The sequence below is a fragment of the Cicer arietinum genome, chromosome 4 (genome assembly GCF_000331145.2).
Source record: "Cicer arietinum cultivar CDC Frontier isolate Library 1 chromosome 4, Cicar.CDCFrontier_v2.0, whole genome shotgun sequence".
Lineage (NCBI taxonomy): Eukaryota > Viridiplantae > Streptophyta > Magnoliopsida > Fabales > Fabaceae > Cicer > Cicer arietinum.
In genome coordinates this window covers 3,106,798-3,128,622 of record NC_021163.2, presented here as the reverse complement: position 1 = coordinate 3,128,622, position 21,825 = coordinate 3,106,798, and the positions used below count along the sequence as shown (strand labels likewise).

The window sequence follows — 21,825 nt, the reverse complement described above, 5'->3', positions numbered from 1 at the left end:
ATATAATTATTTTTTTAGTTTTAAAGACGCATCAAATTTATCATTATATACAATTATGTTGTTGACATTATTTTTGACACATCTTATTCGCATAAAAAATAATATTAAATTATTGTCAAAAATTTATATATGATAATAATTTTCAAGTTAACAATTGATTTTATAAAATATTTGTTTGACATGATGTTACATATCAAACTAATTGTTTGTGTAACTATTTGAACTTAATTTGATATCTTCTAGTAATATATTAATGATATATTAATTACCTTTTTCATTAATATTCTTAATATATAAAGTTATTAATAACAAAAGTATTTCAAATTTTTTACAGTACAAAATCATTTCAAATTGAAAAATAATTACAAATTTCCTTCTTCAATATTTTTTTCAAAATTATTTCAAATTAAAAGTTAAATTATAAACATAATTTTTTTGACTTAAATGAAATGTTAAATGTCATTATTATTAACTCATAATTTATACAACTGCGAAATCTTAAGTTCGAATTAATCTAACAATATTGATATTTATCACTTGACCTAAGATAAAAATTATTACCGTAATTCTATTACCATATTTAATATTATAAACTTGTCAAAAAAATATCTTATATCCTCTTTTAATTCAAAAGTCTCTATTATATCTTAGATTCAAATTTATATATTAAAATATTTTATTTTTTTAATACGATAGGAGGTTTATTGCCATTTTTTTAATAATAAATGATTAATTATTAATTTAATAAATAAACAAATTAAAAAAATCAAATTAAATTAATAAAATTAAACAAAATACATTTAATAGAAAAAAATATTAATGGGGTTGAGTAGATACGCCAAAACAAACAACGTGTATTATTTTAACATCTCCCTCTTATTTTGCTTATAACTCTATTCTAGATAAAATAAAAGAAAAAATAAGAAAGAGTGATTAACACAATCGAACAAAATTGTTAATTTATCAGCAAGATAAGAGGTACTTATTAAAATTATATCATGTTTGTTTGTTTTGACACATTTACTTAATCGTAATAACTTTGATGTATTCTTTTTATTAAATGTATTTGATTTGATTTTATTAATATAATTTGATTTTTTAATTATTTTAATTATTTTTATTTATTAAATTAATAATTAATCATTTATTATAAAAAATTAAAAATAAAAACAATAATAAATATTCGTATCTTTGGAATGCCACCTTAAATTTAAAAAATAATAATTATTGACGTGGTCACATTCTTACTTTATGATTTTAATATATATATTTTAATATATGATATAATAGATAATTTTAATTGAAAAAAATATAGATAGAAAAACCTCCAAAAGTGTTCTATATTGTTTTTCCGATTAAGGTGGTTATGAGTAAAAAAAAAAGACAAAAAGAAAGCTACCACTAAAATACTAAGGTGGCAAAACGGACCAATGGACTCTATTTTAGTGTGCCCTGTCATCAATATGTATAAAATAGGAGTCAAGCGAAACAGACTAAAGCTCTCACCTTGTCTTGTCTATCACCAAGTTGGCAAAATCGGTCAATAACATAAAAAAATTAATATAAATTAAATATACTTATTCTTAGGTGAGTTAATTGGTTAAAATTTATTAAATTGTACAATCGTAAATTATTAGGTTACAGTGGTTGGAGAAAAAATAATTGAGTAAAAATAACTAGAAATTTTAAATAAATAAAAAAAACAGATATTTTAAAATGAACCAACATGACCATTGACAAATCACTTTTCCGTTGAATAGGTTGTTTAATAGATTCAGTCGGGTACAACTTAAACGAAAGGATCCAAAACTTTCACTCGCCTCCACTTAAAATAATGGGTTAGTTCGACGAGCTCATCTCGATTTTCCACTCATAAATATAATTAAAGAAAAAAATAAAATATATTATATTTAAAAAAGCATCATATTAAACTTTTATCCATCGTAATCGTATCTCGGGTAGTTCATTTTTCTTACTATTTTCACCATTGTTGTTCTTTCATTTGAATAAATATATATATACCTTATATAGTTATTTCTTGTCTCATAAGTCTTCTGTGTTTTAGTTTATGCAATAGATGTAAACTCCAACCAAAGTGATCTCACTCAGATCCTTTGTGTTCTCCAAGGCGGCTATAGAAGCTTTATATCTTTGACATATTGTTACAATAATTTTTCCAAAATTGTGGAATCATAGAACTGAGTGTATAATAATCATACCTTATTAGTAATGCCTAATCATTAATTTATTTTAATATTCGGGATTGTCTCATCCTCTTTCATTCTTTGTACCTCAAACTTTCTTATTAAACTCAACACTACATGTTTCTTATCCTCTTTTCTCTATCATGTTCTTCTTTTAGATAACTTTAAATTGCTTAAATTAAAAGTTATAATTTTGAAGAAAACAGTTTGTGAGAACAGCCTCACCGCCAAAATTAATATATGTCTAATATATGACAAGTTTACATCACATTAAATTTCTCTGTACACTGTATAGTAATAGATTGCCTTTTTTTTTTTTGCCCCTTAAATTCTTGATGCAATTATGTGTATATAGAGAATAAGAGAAAAACAGAGGTGCCGTAAAAATTAAAATATATCAGGCTTAAGATTTAATAGATTTTTATTTATATTGGAATTTTTTTTTATCTCTTCTACATATTAGATTTGTTAATTAGAAATCATGCTGTTTGTAATTAGATGACAATTTTTCATTAATTGTAAGCATACGTTGAAAAAAAATATTTGTCCTTACATATAAGTATCATTTGTTATATTTTTTTCAAACACATTTTATTAAAGGAAAATTGCATTTTCTTCCTTTTGAGATCACCTTAAATAACACTAACACCAGATCTAGTTTTGAAAAAACACTAACATCCACTATACTCATAAAAAAAATTGTACTTAACATTTATTTTTCTATCACTCTTTCAACTTTATCTGTCATTTATCAAAAAGACACTAATACATACTCTGGTTGTGCTATTAAAAAGATAACCATATCTTTTCAAATTACAAATACCAAATATATAGTTATACATTTATAAATTATAGTGAAAATTCTAATTGTGTCATATAGTAAATGACATGAATAGATGTAAGTGTGACAAACAAATATTTGATGTATTTTTTTTAGCGAGTATAGAAGAAGTAAATATTTTTTCAAAATTAAAGGGAGTGTTAGTGTCATTTAAAGTGATCTAATGGAAGGTAAATTCAATTTCCCCCTTTATTAATACTACTATTTTGTCTTGAAATATGAAACGACAAAGTTTAACTCATTTAAATACAAATGTTAGTTTAGAAATATTAATACATAAACTAAACATATTAACTACCCTATTCTATCAATTTTTATTTTTTTTAATAAGAGTGCAAAAAAAGAATGGGGATTTTAATAAGGGATGAAGCAAGTAATTCAGTTCATTTAAACTAGTTTTAAATGATTAATTAATTCAGAGATGGCCAAAAGTTGGAAGAATTTATTTTATTGAAAAGGCAAATATTGGTAAGAAGTTAATAACCAAGGAAGAAAGGATTAGAAGAATTTAAATTAACGGTGTGAGTCTTAATGGTTTGAATTGCATTGTGTGAAGATCCTAGTTTTCAGTATAGCCAATATTGTATGAAAATTATGGTGAGAGGATAATTCATAAATTATACCTATCTGGTCAACTTTCTAATATTGGTCCAATCTCTCCTTTTCACGTTTTCTTGTCATCAATTAATCAACACTGTTCCTGCATTATCTGAGCTATAATTTTGGCCATCCATAAATGTCTTCTTATAGCATGCAATTTACACACTTCCATGGTTTATCCTCTTTTCTCCAAATTTCATTCTTTGTTGACTGTTTAGCTTATATTAATTAATTGTAGCAACTATTTTCTAAAATACTAAAATTCATACATTAAGATAGCAATACTCACAATCAACCAGTTGAAATTTTCATCACATAATAGTTGTAATGGGTAGCCTACTGCTTGAACAAATTAAAAAGCAAACAACAAATTTCCTACAAGAAAAATATAAATCTGCTAGGATGACATTTACAGATGTCACAGGAGCTGAATTGTAAGTATATGTGTATTTATATGTGTTTTCTATGCGCTTTTAAACATAATGCATACTCTTTCCAGCTTTAAATATAAATAAAAGTGAGTCAAAAACATTGATGAATTTAGTATAAAATAACTTCTAATTACTAATTTATAGACTTCACTCTGTTCAAATTTCTGATAAATAAAATGTGACTCGTAATTTGTTAATGCGTATTTATTTATTTATTTATTAATAAATTATGATTAAGATGCCTTAACATATAGTAATATTTTTTTATTAATTAGGCTAGCAGAGGAAGCAACAAATAAGGATGATTGTAGCCCTGATGCCAAAACAATGACTAAAATTGCTGAGGCATCATTTGACATTGATGAATATTGGAGGATTGTTGATGTTCTTCATAGAAGGTATATATATATATATGTTACGTAAACAAAATATTTCAAATTTACAAAAATGACAGTCCTCTGGAATTTCAAAATTAACCATATAATATTAAAAAGTGCAGGTTGTACAATGTTGATTGGGAACAGTGGAGACAATCTTACAAAGCACTAGTTCTTCTAGAATTCATGCTCACACATGGTCCTTCAGATTTTGCTCAAGAATTTCAATGTGATGCGGAAATTATTGAAGAACTAGGAAATTTTACTCATATTGATGATAGAGGGTAGGTAACCTTTTAAAATTAATAATAATATCACAACATCACATTTTCTTTCCTCTAATTTAAATTTTTTCATTAGTGAATAATCTGAGCCTAATTCCACTAGAATCAACGTAATACTGGATGATATATCTAATATAAATTTTACGTAAATGATTTCCGTTTTGATTTCTCTACAATAGAAATATGATGCAGTGTAAGGATTATTATATTGAGAGATGATTTATTTCTTTTTATAAATTTATTAATGATTCTTATATTACTATTTCACCATAGAATAGATGATTTAGATCTATGATTAGATCATTTTATGATGAATGAAGTTATTAATTAATGATTTATTTCAGGTTTAATTGGGGATCAAGAATGCAAAAACTATCAAACGAAATACTAAAACTTTTGCAGGGTGGAGAATCTCTAAATGAAGCACGTTTGAAGGCTCTAAAAATAACAAATGAAATACAAGGGTTTGGTAGTTCAGTGAACTCTAACTCTCCATCATCAATATTATCAGCTAGCCCATTATCTTCTGAATTTGCATCACCAGCTGGTTCTTCATCATCTAGTTCATTTTCTCCCACAAGCAATGATTCCGATAACAAATATATAGTGCCACAAAATGATTTGGATGAAAGCCACCTTTGGGATGGTTCAACAGCTGAAGAGATTTTGATTGATTCTGAGGATGATGATGAAATGGGAAAACCAAAAGGTTTTGTAAGTGAAATGTGTTCAAAGATTATTGCTGGTAGTAGTGCTATTGGAAGTCGTGAAAAGATTGAATTTAGATGCCTTTCTGATGTTGGGAGGAGGGCTACTAAGAAGAGATATGGTCGCCAAAATTCACTCTGGTTTTAAAATAATTATTATTATCTACACGTCACGTTCGATTAATCATTAATTGTGTACAAAAATATAAGTAATTTAGTTGAGTAGATGATTAATTTATATTAAATCAAAAATAGTTAATCATATAATTATATTAACCATATTTTTTATTATAATTAAAATTAATTATCTACTCAACTCAATTGCACGTGAATAATAAAGTCTTAAAGAAATATTCTTAATGTATATATTGTAATGTTATAAATTAAAAGTTATGTTAATTATTTAATCCTATATAAATGACCCATATCTCAATTTTGTAAATTTCATATTATATCGTACGTCTACTCGTGCGATGCGAAAATAACAACATTCATGTTAAATTTGGCAAAAATAACAGAATGTCGCTCTCAAGCTCTTGGAAAGCGAATGATAGTTGTGTATTCTATATAGTGTATTTGGAGTGACAACAAAAAGAAGTTTTACATAGATCCATCCAGCTACTTATACGAAAACAAAACAATGCAATTCACTGTATATCAACACATAGATCCATCCAGCTATTGACCAGGAAGTTTTACATGGCTATCAAGATTAATATAATTTCATGCACATGAACTTGCTAGATCCAGTTAATTATGACATCATCTGCTTGATAATCAAAATGTTTGATCATCGGGGGTATATATGGGGTTTTTAATAATGTTGCAAATTTGTCTTTTCTTTCATTTTTAGCTTATCAAAATGATAGCCATTGCTTTATATTATTTCACCAATCTAACTTATAGGTAAGGTAGTGTATAACACCATAAACAATGTTACTCCATCTAATCTATTTTTTTTTCATTAAAACAATTCTAATTTTATCAAATGTATAACTTATAGACAATAATAGATAAATTTGACTCTTTAAAACGTCAAACACTACTTTAATAGTTATTTTGGATTTTTATTACAGTTTTAGTTTATGTTTTATATAAATAAAAATTACTATGAATTCTTTAGCTCACCGATTAAATATAATATATGTATTTGGTTGGCTACAAAAGTACCAAATGTTCTTATTTTAAGCATTGAGGCTCCTATCAATTTTGCGAACATCACATATCTCGACGATAGGTTAGTTTGAGGTTTGCAAAGTTTATCAAGTATCTTAATTTTATTACTGTTATTGTTTTATTGAAGAAGAGGAAGAAGATAACTTAAATGAACGCTCAAGCCTTCGATTTTTAATCCTGGAAATGTCAGGTAATGTGAGTTTTTGTTACAGCAAATGTGGAATTTCCATATTGTCTATATAATAGCAATGCGTCATTTGCTGAGAATCACTTTTCCGTTGATGAAACTTGTTTGAAATATTTATAACTTATAGAAGTGGGTGCTTATAATTATGCTAAACATATAGTATTGAGGAGGTTGGAGGTGCTTTAACTGAACCATAGGTGTTACCATTGTCAAATTTGTTGAAGGGGAATGGTTACAACTTGGTGGATGAATGGTTATGCAGCTCTGCTTTTTGCTGCGGTTAATTTCGAATTGTTGGAGTTCGCACTTTGAAGGATTTGTAATAGATCCTACTTTGTGATTGTATGGAAGTTCTTTGTTAATTTTATTAAAGGAGAGAGTTGAATTTACAATTTCTTTGTCAATCAATCTCTCTTAGACCATCAAATTATTTTATGACTCATTTAATTAAATGATAGATAGTTGTTTTCTACTTTGATGTTCAGTTCAGATCTTTATTATATATTTTAAGAGTTGTAGTTTCTTTTGCATTCTATTTAATAATACAACTGTATATCTAAAAAAATTTATATTCCTGTTATGTCCGTTTCATATATATAAAACAACCATTATTATAAAAGTAAAAATGGAAGCAACAAGGCAAAAGCATAAGAATATTATATGAAAAGATGAATGTGCTATTTGCTGTTCAAGAACAGATTCCTCTTCATTTTCAATGATTGAGTGGGTTAGTTAGTAGTGATGAAGTCCATTTCTTCATCATATCTTAAAGATGTAGATTCCTCGCGGGTGTGGTTTAGTGCAAATGATGCGAGTTTCGTGTAGGATTTTAAATCATGATGCTTAATCCACGTGGGTGTTTGGGCTAACTCATTTCTAGTAGGGGCTTACTTTCTTTTGTATCTTTCATTCTTTGTACTCCTTATACTTAGAGTTTTATTAATATATTTCTTTTGTCGTTTATAAAAATTACACAAATTAATCTTGACAAGTTGTGGTATGCATGCTGCCTTCAACTATTAATAATCAAATAGGCTTTATTAATGAGCATAAAAGTTTATGAAACCGTTGTCACTATCTGATTTAGGCTTGTAAATTTGCTCCCAAAAAATAAGATGATATTTACTTTGTTCATTAGTACTCTCCCAACTAAAGTTATGACAAATTCTCTCCACCACATCACAATTTGAGTTAGGAATCTTCTTGATTGCATAAAATATTCTGGGATACTAGCCAGCAAAGACTGAGCCAACTTAATACGACTTGCAAAAGAAAGAGAATTTGCTTTCCAATTAGATAATTTGTTCTTCATGCGATCAAGAATAAAGGAGAAATAATTCTTATTACCACAATGATAAAACATAGGGTTTCCCAAATAATGCTCCTGGGTTTGTTCTATTCCCACAATATTTCAATGTTCTCATCCATGCCATGCCAACCCGTAAGTTATTAGAGAGAAAAAAATCTTTAGATTTGGATAAGTTGATTTTTTTGATTTGAGGCACTGTAAAATTTCTCAATCATTGTATTTATTTTTCGAGTTTGATCGATGGACACTTCAACTATAAAGACAAGATTAAGATAATCCGCAAAACAAATGAGACAAATGGGGATCAGGATCTTGCAATTGTAAAATATCAATTAAAATAATTTCTTTGTAATATTTTGTTGTTAGATATTTTATTGTGCCACTGTAATTGAATATGTGACTTGTCACGTTGATCCCACGTCAAAATCATCTTTCTAGAGGCAAATTTGCCGATAAATTTTTTTCATCTCATAGATAAATTTGTAGGTAATTGTAATTGTGCAAAGACTAATTATAGATAAATTAGTCCATAAAATATTTAAATTTCATAGAAAAATTAGTCTATGTTGTGGTGACATTCATATGAGATCAACATGGTGGAGTTAAATATTCAATTAACATGTTACATCATAATCTCTAACATAAATGTATAAATAAAGATTGTTTACTATTTTATAATTTTAGAGATACATTTATCAATTTGAAAAATTTAAGAATTAATTTGACCGGTACACTTATAATTCAAAATATCAATTTTCTTAATCACTTGCCTTACAATAATTTATCGCAAGTCTCCTCGATGGATAATCTCATAACTGTTTAAAAGCACTCGTACGAGCCCCATTCTAGCTAACGTTCTTGCTGGAAGACACAACAATTCTTAATAAGAGAACATATATCATATTAATGACTTATAGCATTTCATTTATAAGGATATGCTCCATACATGTGAGTACACCAATCAATAATTTGGAAACTAGTTAGTGATGGGGATACTCTAACAAGAGTACGAGTTGCCTCATTTTTGTTTTTAAAATGTTGTCAACTACTTATGGAGTAAACAATGAAGTAAGAAGTTGCACATTCCAAGTGTTGGAATCATAGTGCAAGAGGTGGCCTACTGTCAAATTCTCAAACTCTGGTGATTGAATAACAGCTTCATCTTGTAGCCAAGATTCACCCGAAAGTAGAAAATTAATTAGTGTTGGTTCCAATACTCCCCCTCCAAATTATTTTCCACACATAACTTGGATTATTCCAATATTAGAGTTAAGATAGTTGCCATTTGGAACATAACGTGCTTTAAATAGGCGAGATATAATAGATTCCGGATTTGTCACGATTCACCATCCTTCTTGGGCATCAAGAGCCTCTCCATCATTGGCCCTGAAAAACAGGTTTTATACACTACTGCTCTACAAGTTTTATATATTTTAATCATATTTTACCATAATATCATATAATATTATTTTTTGAAATGTCGGGTTATCAAATGATAATTACCCCACTTAGATAAACACATTTATGATCATAATATTATTAATACCATGACAAAAAATTTTGAAAATATTTTAAAATTAATGGCTTCACATAGTGAATGTAAATTGATTTTACACTGACATTCAATTCGATTATTTATTTTTATGTCATACTACTAAAATAGGATGATGAGATAAAATCTTCAAATCTAATTGGATATATGTATAAAACTATTTTATAATAATAGTGCATATCCCTTTTCAAATATTTTATATTCCTTGAAAATTTTAAAAATTTGATTTTTAATATTTAATTATACTTCTAAAGACTATATTATATATACATATACATTATAAAATGGTATAATTTTATTTATATAAAATTTTAATATTTTAATATTTACTCTACTAAGTAATTATTATTTTTTTTAAAAAAAATACTATATTAAGTTAAAAAATGTTAGAGATGAACACGAGTAAGAGTGTGAGATATCGCTCTACCATATTCTCCACAAAGAGAATGTTTATGCAGATATATCCTCGCTAAGAAGGGAGCTGTGAGTATAGAGAGTTTTGTTAGGTTACATGAATCGTATTTTGACATGTCGTCAGCTTAATTCTTTTATTTCCTATTAGTTTTCTTTTTTTTTTTTCTCATGTAATAAAAAAAAAGAAGTAAAAAATGTGGCGTCCTTCCACTAAAAAATATGTGGCGTTCTTGTAAAAGTTAAAACTTTGAATTGATGGAATAAGGTAAAATATAATTGTAACTATTGAGATTCTGGTGTTTGAATTTTTAGAAAATGGGTAGAAAGAAGTAGAACATGACAAAATTGATTCCATCACATTTCATCATTTTTCTTCTCCTTCAATTTGGAGTTATTTATGTCTCATTCCGTCATCAAATAAGTAAATAATAGAATGGGATACTTTGTTTCATTCTACTCCACTCATTTTCAGTCAAGTCCATTTTCTTCCAGTTCATTCCGCCCATTTTAAAATTTTCAAACAGAACCTAAGAAAACGAGCGCTTGAATAATATGGTACAAATATCTTTCAGCTTAACTAGAGATCATACAACCTTGAAAATACAACATTGTTAAAATTATTAAGAGCGAGTTTTGCTGTTTGTGGTCCTACCCGACTTAAGAAATTAATCTTCGCATTTGTCAACGGAGGATATCGATTTTCACAAAAAAAAAAATGTAAAATATTATGATTAATCATATAATTAAATTAATCATGTTTACCGAAATTTGAATTAATCACTTACTCAAACTAAATTTACTACATTTTTTTACATAATTAACTTGTGTCATGCAGTGTACAAAAAGTTGAAGAAAATGCATATGCATTTGGACATCCCAACTAGGGGTGGAAATATAGCACGTAAGTCTAGGTTTTGAAATGTTTTAGTCTGATCTACGATTAATTTTTTAGATTTGAGTCTAGCATACAACCTATTATAGTTTTTTTTTTTCTTTTCGATTTAACCTGACATTTTTTAAAAATTTAATCGGACCTAAAAGCTTATTTCACATTAAAGTATTTAAATAGTACATTTAAGGAGAAAAGATATTTATTTCACATTAAAGTATTTAAATAGTATATTTTTTAAAAATTTAATCGAACCTGAAAACCTTTATAAATAAGCTAAATTGAGTCTTTATATATAAGGAAAACTAATAAAATAATAAATATAAGGAAAACTAATAAAATTATAATCAAATCTAATAAAATTGTAATCAGTAAGTATGCAACGTTTCAAAAATAACAAAAAAAATAAATTGAACCCTATATTAGCAAACTACAACAAATCCTTCAAAAAATTATAAATAAAACAAAATAAACTTCATAATTAACAATAAATTACTAACAAATATTATATATATATATATATATATATATATATATTACTTATCATTTAGTCTAATAAATTTTTTATAAATCTAAATTTGATCTATTTAAATTAATAAATTTCAAAAAAGAATTAAAATTAATATGTTTATTAAACAAATCGGACCCAACAAAGTTTTAAGTAGACCAAAATATATACCAAAAACGGTTGTATCCCCACCGTTGATTCCAACCATATTGAGGACCACGCATGACATGCTTACTAGTCTATTTTCATCTATCGTTATTTTGTGTATGTCTTCCGCATGATATTATATTCCTTTTTGAAGATATTGCGCATGAGCTTGTACACATTAATGTGATAGGATACAAGATTTCAACCCAAATGTTGGGTTAAACTTTTTAACTCGCATAAAATGCTTTCGGGTCCCCATTGGAGAGAACTTGCAAATGAAGGCACTAGAATCACTTATAGTTAATTTATTATAGTTTATAAAATTGGAAACAACCCAAACAGCCTATATTAATAAATAAACTAAGATTCAAATATTATCAACTAAAATGATTGCGTACCACAACTTGTATAAGATAAAGTCACATTTTTTATTCCCTTTTTTATTCATCACTTCCATATTTGAACTAAAGTCGATTTTAAAACAAAGTGACTAATCTTTAATAATGTAACGCAAAGGTTAAAGAGGTTACCAGCTAGACAATTAGTCAATTACCAAACAAGGAATAGGGATAAGAGGGTAATATGGTAATTTGGAGGAACACCATGAAGCTCCAAAACACAGATCTGTCTGTCTGACCCTGTCACTGTCATACATCGGCGCCTCCAATTGTTTGTGTCAATTTTAATGTATTTCCAGTTATACCCTCCCTCAACAATTTCCCTCATTTTCTCTCTAAATTGATAGGTTTTGGTTGGCGTTGGGGAACAATAAACAAAGAACAATCTTTGGATCCTTTCTCTCTTTTTCACATTTTTCACTTAACCTAGTAACTCTCCTTTTTGTTCTGTCCTGAAACTGAAACCTTTTATGTTCTTTTTTTCTTCAAGTAAAAAAAATACTGTATTTTTTTTTTTTTCCTTTCACTGAACCTATCTTGGTTTTTTCTTTTGATACCCTTTTTGATTGGTAATCTGATTGTGAACCCTGTTGGCGGATTATTAGTCTTAGCTGGGTTGTTTGGTTATTCTTTTTGTGACAAACAATGAACTCTTCAACAAGGTTGGATTCAGCTGTTTTTCAGCTTACACCAACTAGAACAAGGTAATTAGTTCATTCATTAATGGGTTGAATATTTATTCTGTTGAGTTTCTTCCACTAAATTTGAGTTTCTTCAACAAGGTTGGTTCTGGTGTAGATGAATTTGTTTATGGATGCTAGTGGCTTTAGGTTTATTTTTTTAGTAGGCAACAAGTGGTTTAGATATGTTTTATTTTCAAGTTTGCTGATTTAATTGGGTACCAACATGATGTGGTTTTTGCAACATATGAGCAAGTTTAATCATAAATTTTATGGAAACTTTTCTGACCATTCTCTAGTTTGTTTTTGGTTTAGGGTGTTTTGTATACGATCAAATTTGAAGTTTTATGGATTTCATCGTGCTGTTGTTTTTATGATTAAGTACTAGAATGCAAAATTAGAAAGGGACACTAACTACGAGAAAGTTAGAAACCCTTGTTGTTCATAAAAATTATACACTGTTTGTAGATTGAATTGTGGTTTTGATTTTTCACTCTTTCTGCCCCTGTATAAATCAGGTTTGACTTGGTTATAACTGTGAATGGAAAGAAGGAGAAAATTGCCTCAGGCTTGCTCAACCCATTTCTTTCCCATTTGAAGGCTGCTCAGGAACAGATGGACAAGGGTGGTTATTCAATTGTTCTTGAGCCAGATGGTGGTAGTGATGCCACATGGTTTACCAAGGGAACTGTTGAAAGGTTTGACTTTTCATGTTAATTAATGCGTTCAGCCTAGTAGCTTCATAATTGGTGTTTTCATAAATATCATTTGTATTATTGCATCCAGTGTTTGGTGTGGATCTAAAGACTTAAATTTTCCCAATTACAATTTTTGCGACTAATCTTCTACGCATCTATAGGTTTGTTCGCTTTGTAAACACCCCTGAGATATTGGAACGAGTGTATACTACAGAATCGGAAATCTTACAAATTGAAGAGGCAATTGCTATTCAAGGAAATAATTCTGTGGGGTTTAGCACTGTAAGTAAATACCAAGCCTTATTGTATGATTGATTGTATGCAATTAGAAGACTGTTTCGGTAATCATGTATTTCTACAGGTGGAAGAAAACCAAGTAAAACAGGCAGAAACCACCGAAGGTACTTTTGAAAGAACAAATCTATTTAAAATCATCATTAAGAATAACTTACTTGTATTGAACAAATTTGGGTGTATTTAAAGCTCTGCTGAGTTATATATAAGGTTTAAAACTAACAAAACTTGCTGCCATGCACAGGAAGGAAGACTCAACATGATACTAATGAGGAGAAAGCGATTGTACTTTACAAGGTTAATATGTCATTAATAAAAAATACCATATTCGCTGTCAAAAAAATAATAAATACCATATTCGTTTATTTACTTAATTTGTTTTTCTAATTGTATGGTTATGTTCCAGCCTGATGCACAGCCACCTGAAGCAAATGGACATGCCACATCAGAAGGAAACTCAAAGTAAAATCCATTTCCTTTAATACCCTTTCTCTCTTTGACTAAGGCTAACTTTCATAGTTGAAAATTATAACGTTTAATTAAGTGTTCTCTCTGATCAAATAATTTCCATTCCGCACCTTGCATACTTGAAGCTGTATCCGCTATGTTTCATGCTTGGATATGCTTGCAGTAAATAAAGCAAATGATAGAAACCTTGATGATTGCCTTTGGCATGACTTTAAAAAGTCCATCAAAATTCTGATAAACTTGCTTTAAGTTTGGATACCTTTTTTTCATCGTAGAAAATACCAAGTTCTGATAGGATTAAGGAAGAATTTTTTTTTTTGGTGAATCTTACATAAGCTTTCCGATAACATGATATTTACATCTCAAGATTAATTGGTTATCCAGCACTGCTTTAAAAGCAGCATGTTGGAAGGCTGTGATTTTTTATTTAGGATTATTGAACTGGTATGCAATTGGAGATTATTTTCAAATGCATCCATCATAGCTTTAAGATATTGGGGCAATTTTTTCTGCGCTCTTATAAATTACTAAAGCTCTGATGGACAGAGTTGCTTGTTTCGCACAATTGCACATTAATATGATAAGATAAATATGCTGCTCTTTTCTTATTTTGTTCATTATTCATAAAACTTCTTTTCAGCATGTGAAACAGATTGTTCATGTTTTATATTCAATAATACCACATTTTCTCAGAGTTCAGCTTTTGAAAGTCCTAGAGACGCGCAAATCAGTGCTGCAGAAAGAGCAAGGCATGGCATTTGCACGCGCTGTTGCTGCTGGTTTTGACATCGACTATATACCTGCCTTGATGTCATTTGCTGAATGCTTTGGAGCATCTCGATTGATGTAAGATAACTTCTGTTTTTCCATACACCATTTGACCTTAAATATTGGTTGGTCAATGCTGTGTTCTTTCTCCCATTGTCCTGTAACATACACATGACATCTGGACAATCTTGCTGATGCTAATTTGTGTCACTTATCAGGGATGCAGCTGCAAAATTTAGAGATCTTTGGAAAAGAAAACATGAAAATGGACAATGGCTTGAAATTGAAGCCGCTGAAATGATGTCCAACCGCCCAGACTTCACTGCATTAAATGGCTCTGGCATTATACTTCCCAATATGGCCTTTGCATCCCATACTGAATTGGACACAGAGAACAATGGGAAAGCAAGTTCAGGTACCTGGCAAGTCCAGAACAATGTGAAGTTGTGAATTTACAGATTCTTCAGGACTTAATGTATACAATATAATAATAGCTACCTCGTTTCTCTTTTTAATATGCACATACACAGATGCACATATATGGACAAGCGCCTCTTTTCACAATTTCTGTTTCCTTTTTGTTTTAATGAGCTGTGAGCAATGCATATTGTTGTTTTGAAACAGTGCAATGTAGATTTTGATGCTGTGAGCAATGCAAATTGTTGCTTCGATAAAAATGGACTGCAGTACATGTGATAGGTTTTGAAATGTGTCTTGAGATTTTTGTTTACACTTTTTCAGATGTGCCTCCAGTGGACCGTCAAGGCCACCAGGATAATATGCATGGTCAATTTCCACATCACATGTTCCCTCCTTGGCCTGTTCATTCTCCCCCAGGCGCTGTACCAGTCTTTCAGCCATATCCAGTGCAAGGCATACCCTACTATCAAACATATCCTGGAAACAGTCCATATATGCAGCCAAATTATCCACCCATGGAGGACCCTAGATTAACGGCGGGTCAACATATGGGTTTCAGAAGGCAATCCATGGATAGTAGACACAGCAATACTGAATCAGAAACATATGATATAGAAGCTTCAAAATCAAGGTTGCAGGATGAAGTGGATATGGAGAGGGAAAGTTCACACACAAGTGATCGAAGGAAGAAGGGTAGCCGATCAGGAAGACAGAAATCTGGTATGGTGGTCATTAGGAATATCAATTACATAACAAAGAAAGAAAACTCTTCTGGAAGTGGATCATATACAGATTCTGCCTCTGAAACCGATGAAGATGTTGATAATCAGGAGCATGTGAAGACCCCAAAAAGAAAGGGACGAAGAAAAGAAATTTTGAAGTTGAATTTGTCTGATAAGGAAGAAATGGACCACGGGAAGGATGCAGATGGAGGACACTGGCAAGCTTTCCAAAATTGTTTACTCAGAGATGTTGATGAAGATAGACATGCCATTGACCAAGACCAATTTGGTATGGAAAAGGTTGATGACATGAGAAGGAAAAAACATGTTTCAGTCAATGATCCTTTAGTTTTTAATGAGCGGGAGATGCAGGAAGTTCAAGACAACCGTACTATAGATATGCATAGCATTAGCAAAGGATTATCCCATATGCCTAAGGCACCGAATGATGATTTATTATTATCTGCAAGGGCAGGGCAGTCTGGTGATAGCTGGTCTGTAGATGATGCACAATCTTTAGAAGTTAATGGAAGAAGCGGTGGTTATAGGAGTGCTGTTAGTGATGATTTCATTGTTCCTAAACAAGAAAGTCAGTCTGGTAATTCATATCCTTCCTCAGATCTGGAAATTACCAACAATAATTTGCAAAGGAAGTTGTTTCACGATATGAATGATGATTCCTACATATTGGATCATAGATCAATCCAAGGTAATGATTATGCAGGAAATGCTGAGAGAAATGTTATCGACATAGACTCTGAGTTGCATCAAAAGGAAGAAAAACCTTTAAATGGGATTGACCATATGTATTATCAGCCAGATGTATTAAGCATGATGCCTGAACGAGGAGCTGAAGGGGGATCGATGAGTTACGACCCTGCTTTAGACTATGAAATGCAGGCCCAAGCTGGTGGTGCTTTACAAGATAAAAACAAAGAGGTATTGGCTGGTGCTAAACCAGGATCTAAGAGGTTGGATAAGGAGCCAAAATCAAAACTTACTCCAAATAGTTCTGATAAAAAAAAGACCGCCGGGCCGATAAGGAGAGGGAAGACTTCTAAACTTAGTCCTTTGGATGAAGCGCGGGCACGTGCTGAGAAGTTACGGAACTACAAAGCTGATCTCCAGAAAATGAAGAAAGAGAAGGTACTCACTCCTACTCCTGTAACTCCTAGCCTCCCATCCCGCTTGCGTTTCTATTTCATACAATTAGCTTAAAATGGATGTGAAACTTGTATATAGAACCTTAACATGGTTTTTAATTATATTAAATTGAAAAACTATTCATTTGTTTGTTTCTTTCCTTCTAATTTAATAATAACTAGGAGGAGGAAGAGATGAAACGCATAGAAACTTTAAAGATGGAGAGGCAAAAGAGAATCGCTGCCAAGAGTGGCACAGTCACTACTCAGTCGCCAGTGGCATCTCATGTTACCAAGAAGCAAGTTCCAACTAAACTTTCACCAAGCTCTCATAAGGGATCAAAATTTAGTGATTCAGAACCAGGACCATCCTCACCCCTTCAAAGATTCCCCGCCAGAACTACTTCTGCTGGATCTGTTGATTCCTTGAAAACCTCAAAAACCAGTAGATTGAGTACTAGAGGCCACTTGAATGATAACAAATTAAGCCAATCAGTGTCTTCTTTGCCTGAATCTAAGCTAGAGAAGGGTGATAGTGCAACTAATACAAAGGCATCGATGGCACGGATTAGAAGATTGTCAGAACCTAAAATGAGTTCTGTTCATCAGACTTCCTCAGTTAAGGCACATGGTACAGGGACAATATCGAAGACTAAAGCATCTGATGGACCGGCGGAGAGCAAAAAAATTTCTGCTATTGTGAATCATGACAAAAGCAAGATAGCAGCCCTCCCAGAACTAAAAGTTAGAACATCTAAAGCAAACGGAATTGTCCAAAACGTATCATCAGTCAAAGAGAAGACACAAAAGTTGAATGGTAACAAGTCTTTAATGAATTCAGAAGATACCATGCTGAAGAAAAATGAAACAGGAATTTCGTCCAATGATGATGGAGATGAAAATCCTGTAATTGATAAAACTGTTGTGATGCTCGAGTGTGAGAAACCTTCTGCACCTACTATTTATGCCCCAGAGAAAGAATATGATAGTGATAAAGTGACACAGAAAACTGAGACAGCATCGAATTATGTTGCCATTCGTGCTCCTGTTTCACCAGTAAGCATGGATGTAATAGATAAAGAAACCTCAGAGAGCCAGTCACACTTGCCACCCATATCCTCTGAGGTATGTTAATGATTATTTAAAATTTAAATACCTTGTTAGTTCATACTTGTTAGAATATTAGAAAGTATCTTATAATATCTTTTATATTATATTAGAGTATCTTAAGTTATTTCCTATGATCAATTTATAATTGTTGAAGTTGTGGGATTTTAGAGAAAAGGAGGAGAAAAAATAATAAGGGTTTGATTATTATTGGTAATAGTTTAATGTTGACTTGATTATAAAAGATTCAATACTAATCTCTATTTATAGAGAAACATAGATTCAATTCTAAATCAGGAACAAATCATAATAATAAAGAGATATATTCTAAGATTCTTTATGATTATAAATTAATCATAGAAAATAAATCAAGATACTCTAATATAATATAAAAGATACTATAAGATATTATAAGATATTTTCTAATATTCTAACACTCCCCCTCACACTAAAGCTTACTAAGTTTTAGCTTGCTACAAGAAAACAATGTTTTGCTCCACAAAATAATAATAAAAAGATGGAAAGGCAACTCAAGGATGTAGGTGAAGTCGGAGAGAATTGCTATAAATACAGCCTAGCCAGATAGCCGGAATGATCATCGACATGATAGAAATTCATGGCAAGCAATTGAACAAATCAAAGTCCGTCTTTCTAAAAAACTGCATTTGGAAGCTTCAAACCAATAATATAAGAGACTCAAAATATTTAAACTTGAATTTGCTTCAAGGAGAGAGAGGCATGCTTCAGGGAGAGAAATGCAAGGTCAATACATCTGGGACAAAGATAGGGCCAGTGTATCTGGGACAAATTGCCAAACTATATGCATGTGGCTCGAAAGAAAAAACATAAAACAGATCTGGAAACAGGAAGGAAAACTCAATCTAGACGACTGAAACATTATGCCAGAAGGCAGACATACGCGCCTGAGCTCGAGGCGGTTGGTGGCGGCGCGTGAGATGAACACAGTGGTTCTTGGAGGCACATGAGCGTGCGTGGAGCAACTTTTGACATAAAAGAAATCTGAGTTGTGTAGATTGAGAGATTTCGCACACAATAAAAGTGGTTGTGTCGGAAAACTTTTCCAGTAGCGATGGCTGGCAGCAGTAGCAGATAGGGCAGCAGCGACGACAGGCCGCAGACGGCGGCAGCGGCAACTCTACTTGCATGAGAGATTAGCAGCGCGTGTGACGGCTTTTGGCGACGCGCTTTCAGGCATGAACTGATCTGAAGATGACTGCTATTCATAGGAAAATTTACCGAAAATAGTGGCAGCGGCGGCAGTAGCCAATTGAATGAAAAACGAGTGAAACGTGTCAGAATGTTGGAAAAGAGAAACTATGATTATATTCCCTAACTGTTGGGAACTCGACAGCGGAACAACGGCAAAATTGTTCAAGGAGGATCGAAATAGGCTCTAGATACCATGTTGAAGTTGTGGAATTTTAGAGGAAAGGATGAGAGAAAATAATAAGGGTTTGAATATTATTGGTAATAGCTTAATGTTGACTTGATTACAAAAGATTCAATACTAATCTTTATTTATAGAGAAACATAGACTCAATTCTAAATCAGGAATAAATCATAATAATAAAGAGAGATATTCTAAGATTATCTATGATTATAAATTAATCATAGAAAATAAATCAAGATACTCTAATATAATATAAAAGATACTATAAGATATTTTTTAATATTCTAACAATAATCATAGAGATTCTTAGAATATCTCTCATTATTATTATGATTTGTTCCTGATTTAAGATTGAGTTTATGTTTCTCTATAAATAGAGATTAGTATTGAGTCTTTTGTAATCAAGTTAGCATAAAGTTATGATCAATAATATTCAAACCCTTATTATTTTCTCTCCTCATTTTCTCTAAAATCCCACAAAACAATACTCTCGTAGGGGTTAGGTGCATAAAAAAATATTTTGACTATGAGAACAAATGTTCTACTATCTAACAGCATATCCTATTTTAAATAAATTGCAGTAAACATGAGTATTGCGAAGCACCTTAGCTTCCAGCTATATTCCTTCAATGTTATTATATTTCAATTTTATGTTTCCTATAATCTGTGCTTCATTAAGCAAAATGATGTATTTTAAATTGTGCACTTCAGATACTATGTACGGAAGCTGAGTCTATTAAATTCTATGAAAATTAGAATTTCTAGAAGATATAATTTTAAAACTTCTGTGCAAGAAATTCCAATTTATTTTAGATGTGGTGGTGTTGTTTATCCAAATTCTTCTTGGATGAGATAACTTCTCAGTGAATCAACTAATTTTGAATATATTATCTTCCAAAACAAGGTTAAAATGGATACAGAAAAAGAACCTTCAAAATCAGCCAGCATTTGTATTGCTGAGGAAACATATCATGCTCCATTTGCTCGAGTTTCTTCTATGGAAGATCCTAGTACAAGAAATAGTGAGTACGGCAAAGCAGCTCCCACGAGTTCAGAAACTGCAGCAATTGTTGCAGACGCCGTTAAAGCACGTGTGTATGACAACAGAAACTCAACACTTGAAAAGATTCCTGAAACAACGGAGAAGCCTCGTGTAAAGGAATCACCGAAAGGGTTCAGACGATTATTGAAGTTTGGGAAAAAGAGTCATAGCTCGGCTACACGCAACACAGAATCAGATAATGTCAGTATTGATGGTTCTGAGGCAGATGAGATTGGAATTAACGGTTCCTCTAACGAAGGTAGCCACATATTATATACCTTCTTTTTTCTTCTTAGGTAGCCATTTAAAGGCTATAAATAATTTGTTCCAAGAAGAGTTTTTGCACAGAACTTAACTATGGTTTTGATGATTCAAGATTATGACAATAGTAGTGTACATCTTGTAAAAATTAGTCCAATTTTTTAATGATTATACAATTGAAAGTATCCTCTGATATATATTCATTTACCTTAATTCAATGATGTTGACAGAATGTTTTCAAGAAGTCCTACTTATCAATTTTATTTATGTGTACATAATAAACTGACCATCAAATTTTCCATGTCATCTTCAGTTAATACTTTAAAGAATTTGATCTCTCAAGATGAAACTCCAACTACCAGCACAACTCAGCAAAAGTGTAAGCACTCAATGCATGTTCAATTTACTAAGTTGACATGAGTCAATTTTTTATATATCCCTATCCTCTTACATTATAATGTAGATTACTGGTCTGATTATGGACATTTGTTGTGCAGCTTCTCGCACATTTTCGTTGTTATCACCATTTCGAAGCAAGAATAGTGAAAAAAAGGTAATGATGGCTTGATAGAGTGGAAGCTGTTGTTGTTAAGGTTGATGCAGTCCCAAGCTTGATTTTTATTTTTGGTCTTAAATGTAAGCAGTAAAAGATAACTGAATTATGTATTGATATGAAATTGATCTTTGTATATTCATGTTACGATGTTGATATATATCCCCAAGTGATTAAGAATGATGTTTTTTTTTTCTCTTCCATGTTCACTGGAACAAATATTTGAGCTTTTTTG

At 30.8% G+C, this 21,825-nt stretch overlaps 2 protein-coding genes across 2 annotated transcripts; both read left to right on the top strand.

Moving 5' to 3' along the window:
- The first annotated feature begins 3,714 nt into the window (after nucleotides 1–3,714).
- LOC101503718 (uncharacterized) lies at nucleotides 3,715–5,776 on the top strand. Its single transcript, XM_004495307.4, has 4 exons — nucleotides 3,715–4,079; nucleotides 4,352–4,474; nucleotides 4,576–4,737; nucleotides 5,082–5,776. The coding sequence occupies exons 1-4, from the start codon at nucleotides 3,973–3,975 to the stop codon at nucleotides 5,590–5,592; spliced, it is 903 nt and encodes a 300-aa protein (XP_004495364.1). The 5' UTR covers nucleotides 3,715–3,972; the 3' UTR covers nucleotides 5,593–5,776.
- Nucleotides 5,777–12,227: 6,451 nt separating this feature from the next.
- LOC101503383 (uncharacterized) lies at nucleotides 12,228–21,786 on the top strand. Its single transcript, XM_027334039.2, has 13 exons — nucleotides 12,228–12,728; nucleotides 13,223–13,402; nucleotides 13,564–13,684; nucleotides 13,764–13,803; nucleotides 13,941–13,993; nucleotides 14,103–14,158; nucleotides 14,858–15,010; nucleotides 15,151–15,347; nucleotides 15,674–17,220; nucleotides 17,400–18,341; nucleotides 20,639–21,035; nucleotides 21,351–21,416; nucleotides 21,535–21,786. The coding sequence occupies exons 1-13, from the start codon at nucleotides 12,670–12,672 to the stop codon at nucleotides 21,603–21,605; spliced, it is 3,882 nt and encodes a 1,293-aa protein (XP_027189840.1). The 5' UTR covers nucleotides 12,228–12,669; the 3' UTR covers nucleotides 21,606–21,786.
- The last annotated feature ends 39 nt before the right edge of the window (nucleotides 21,787–21,825 follow it).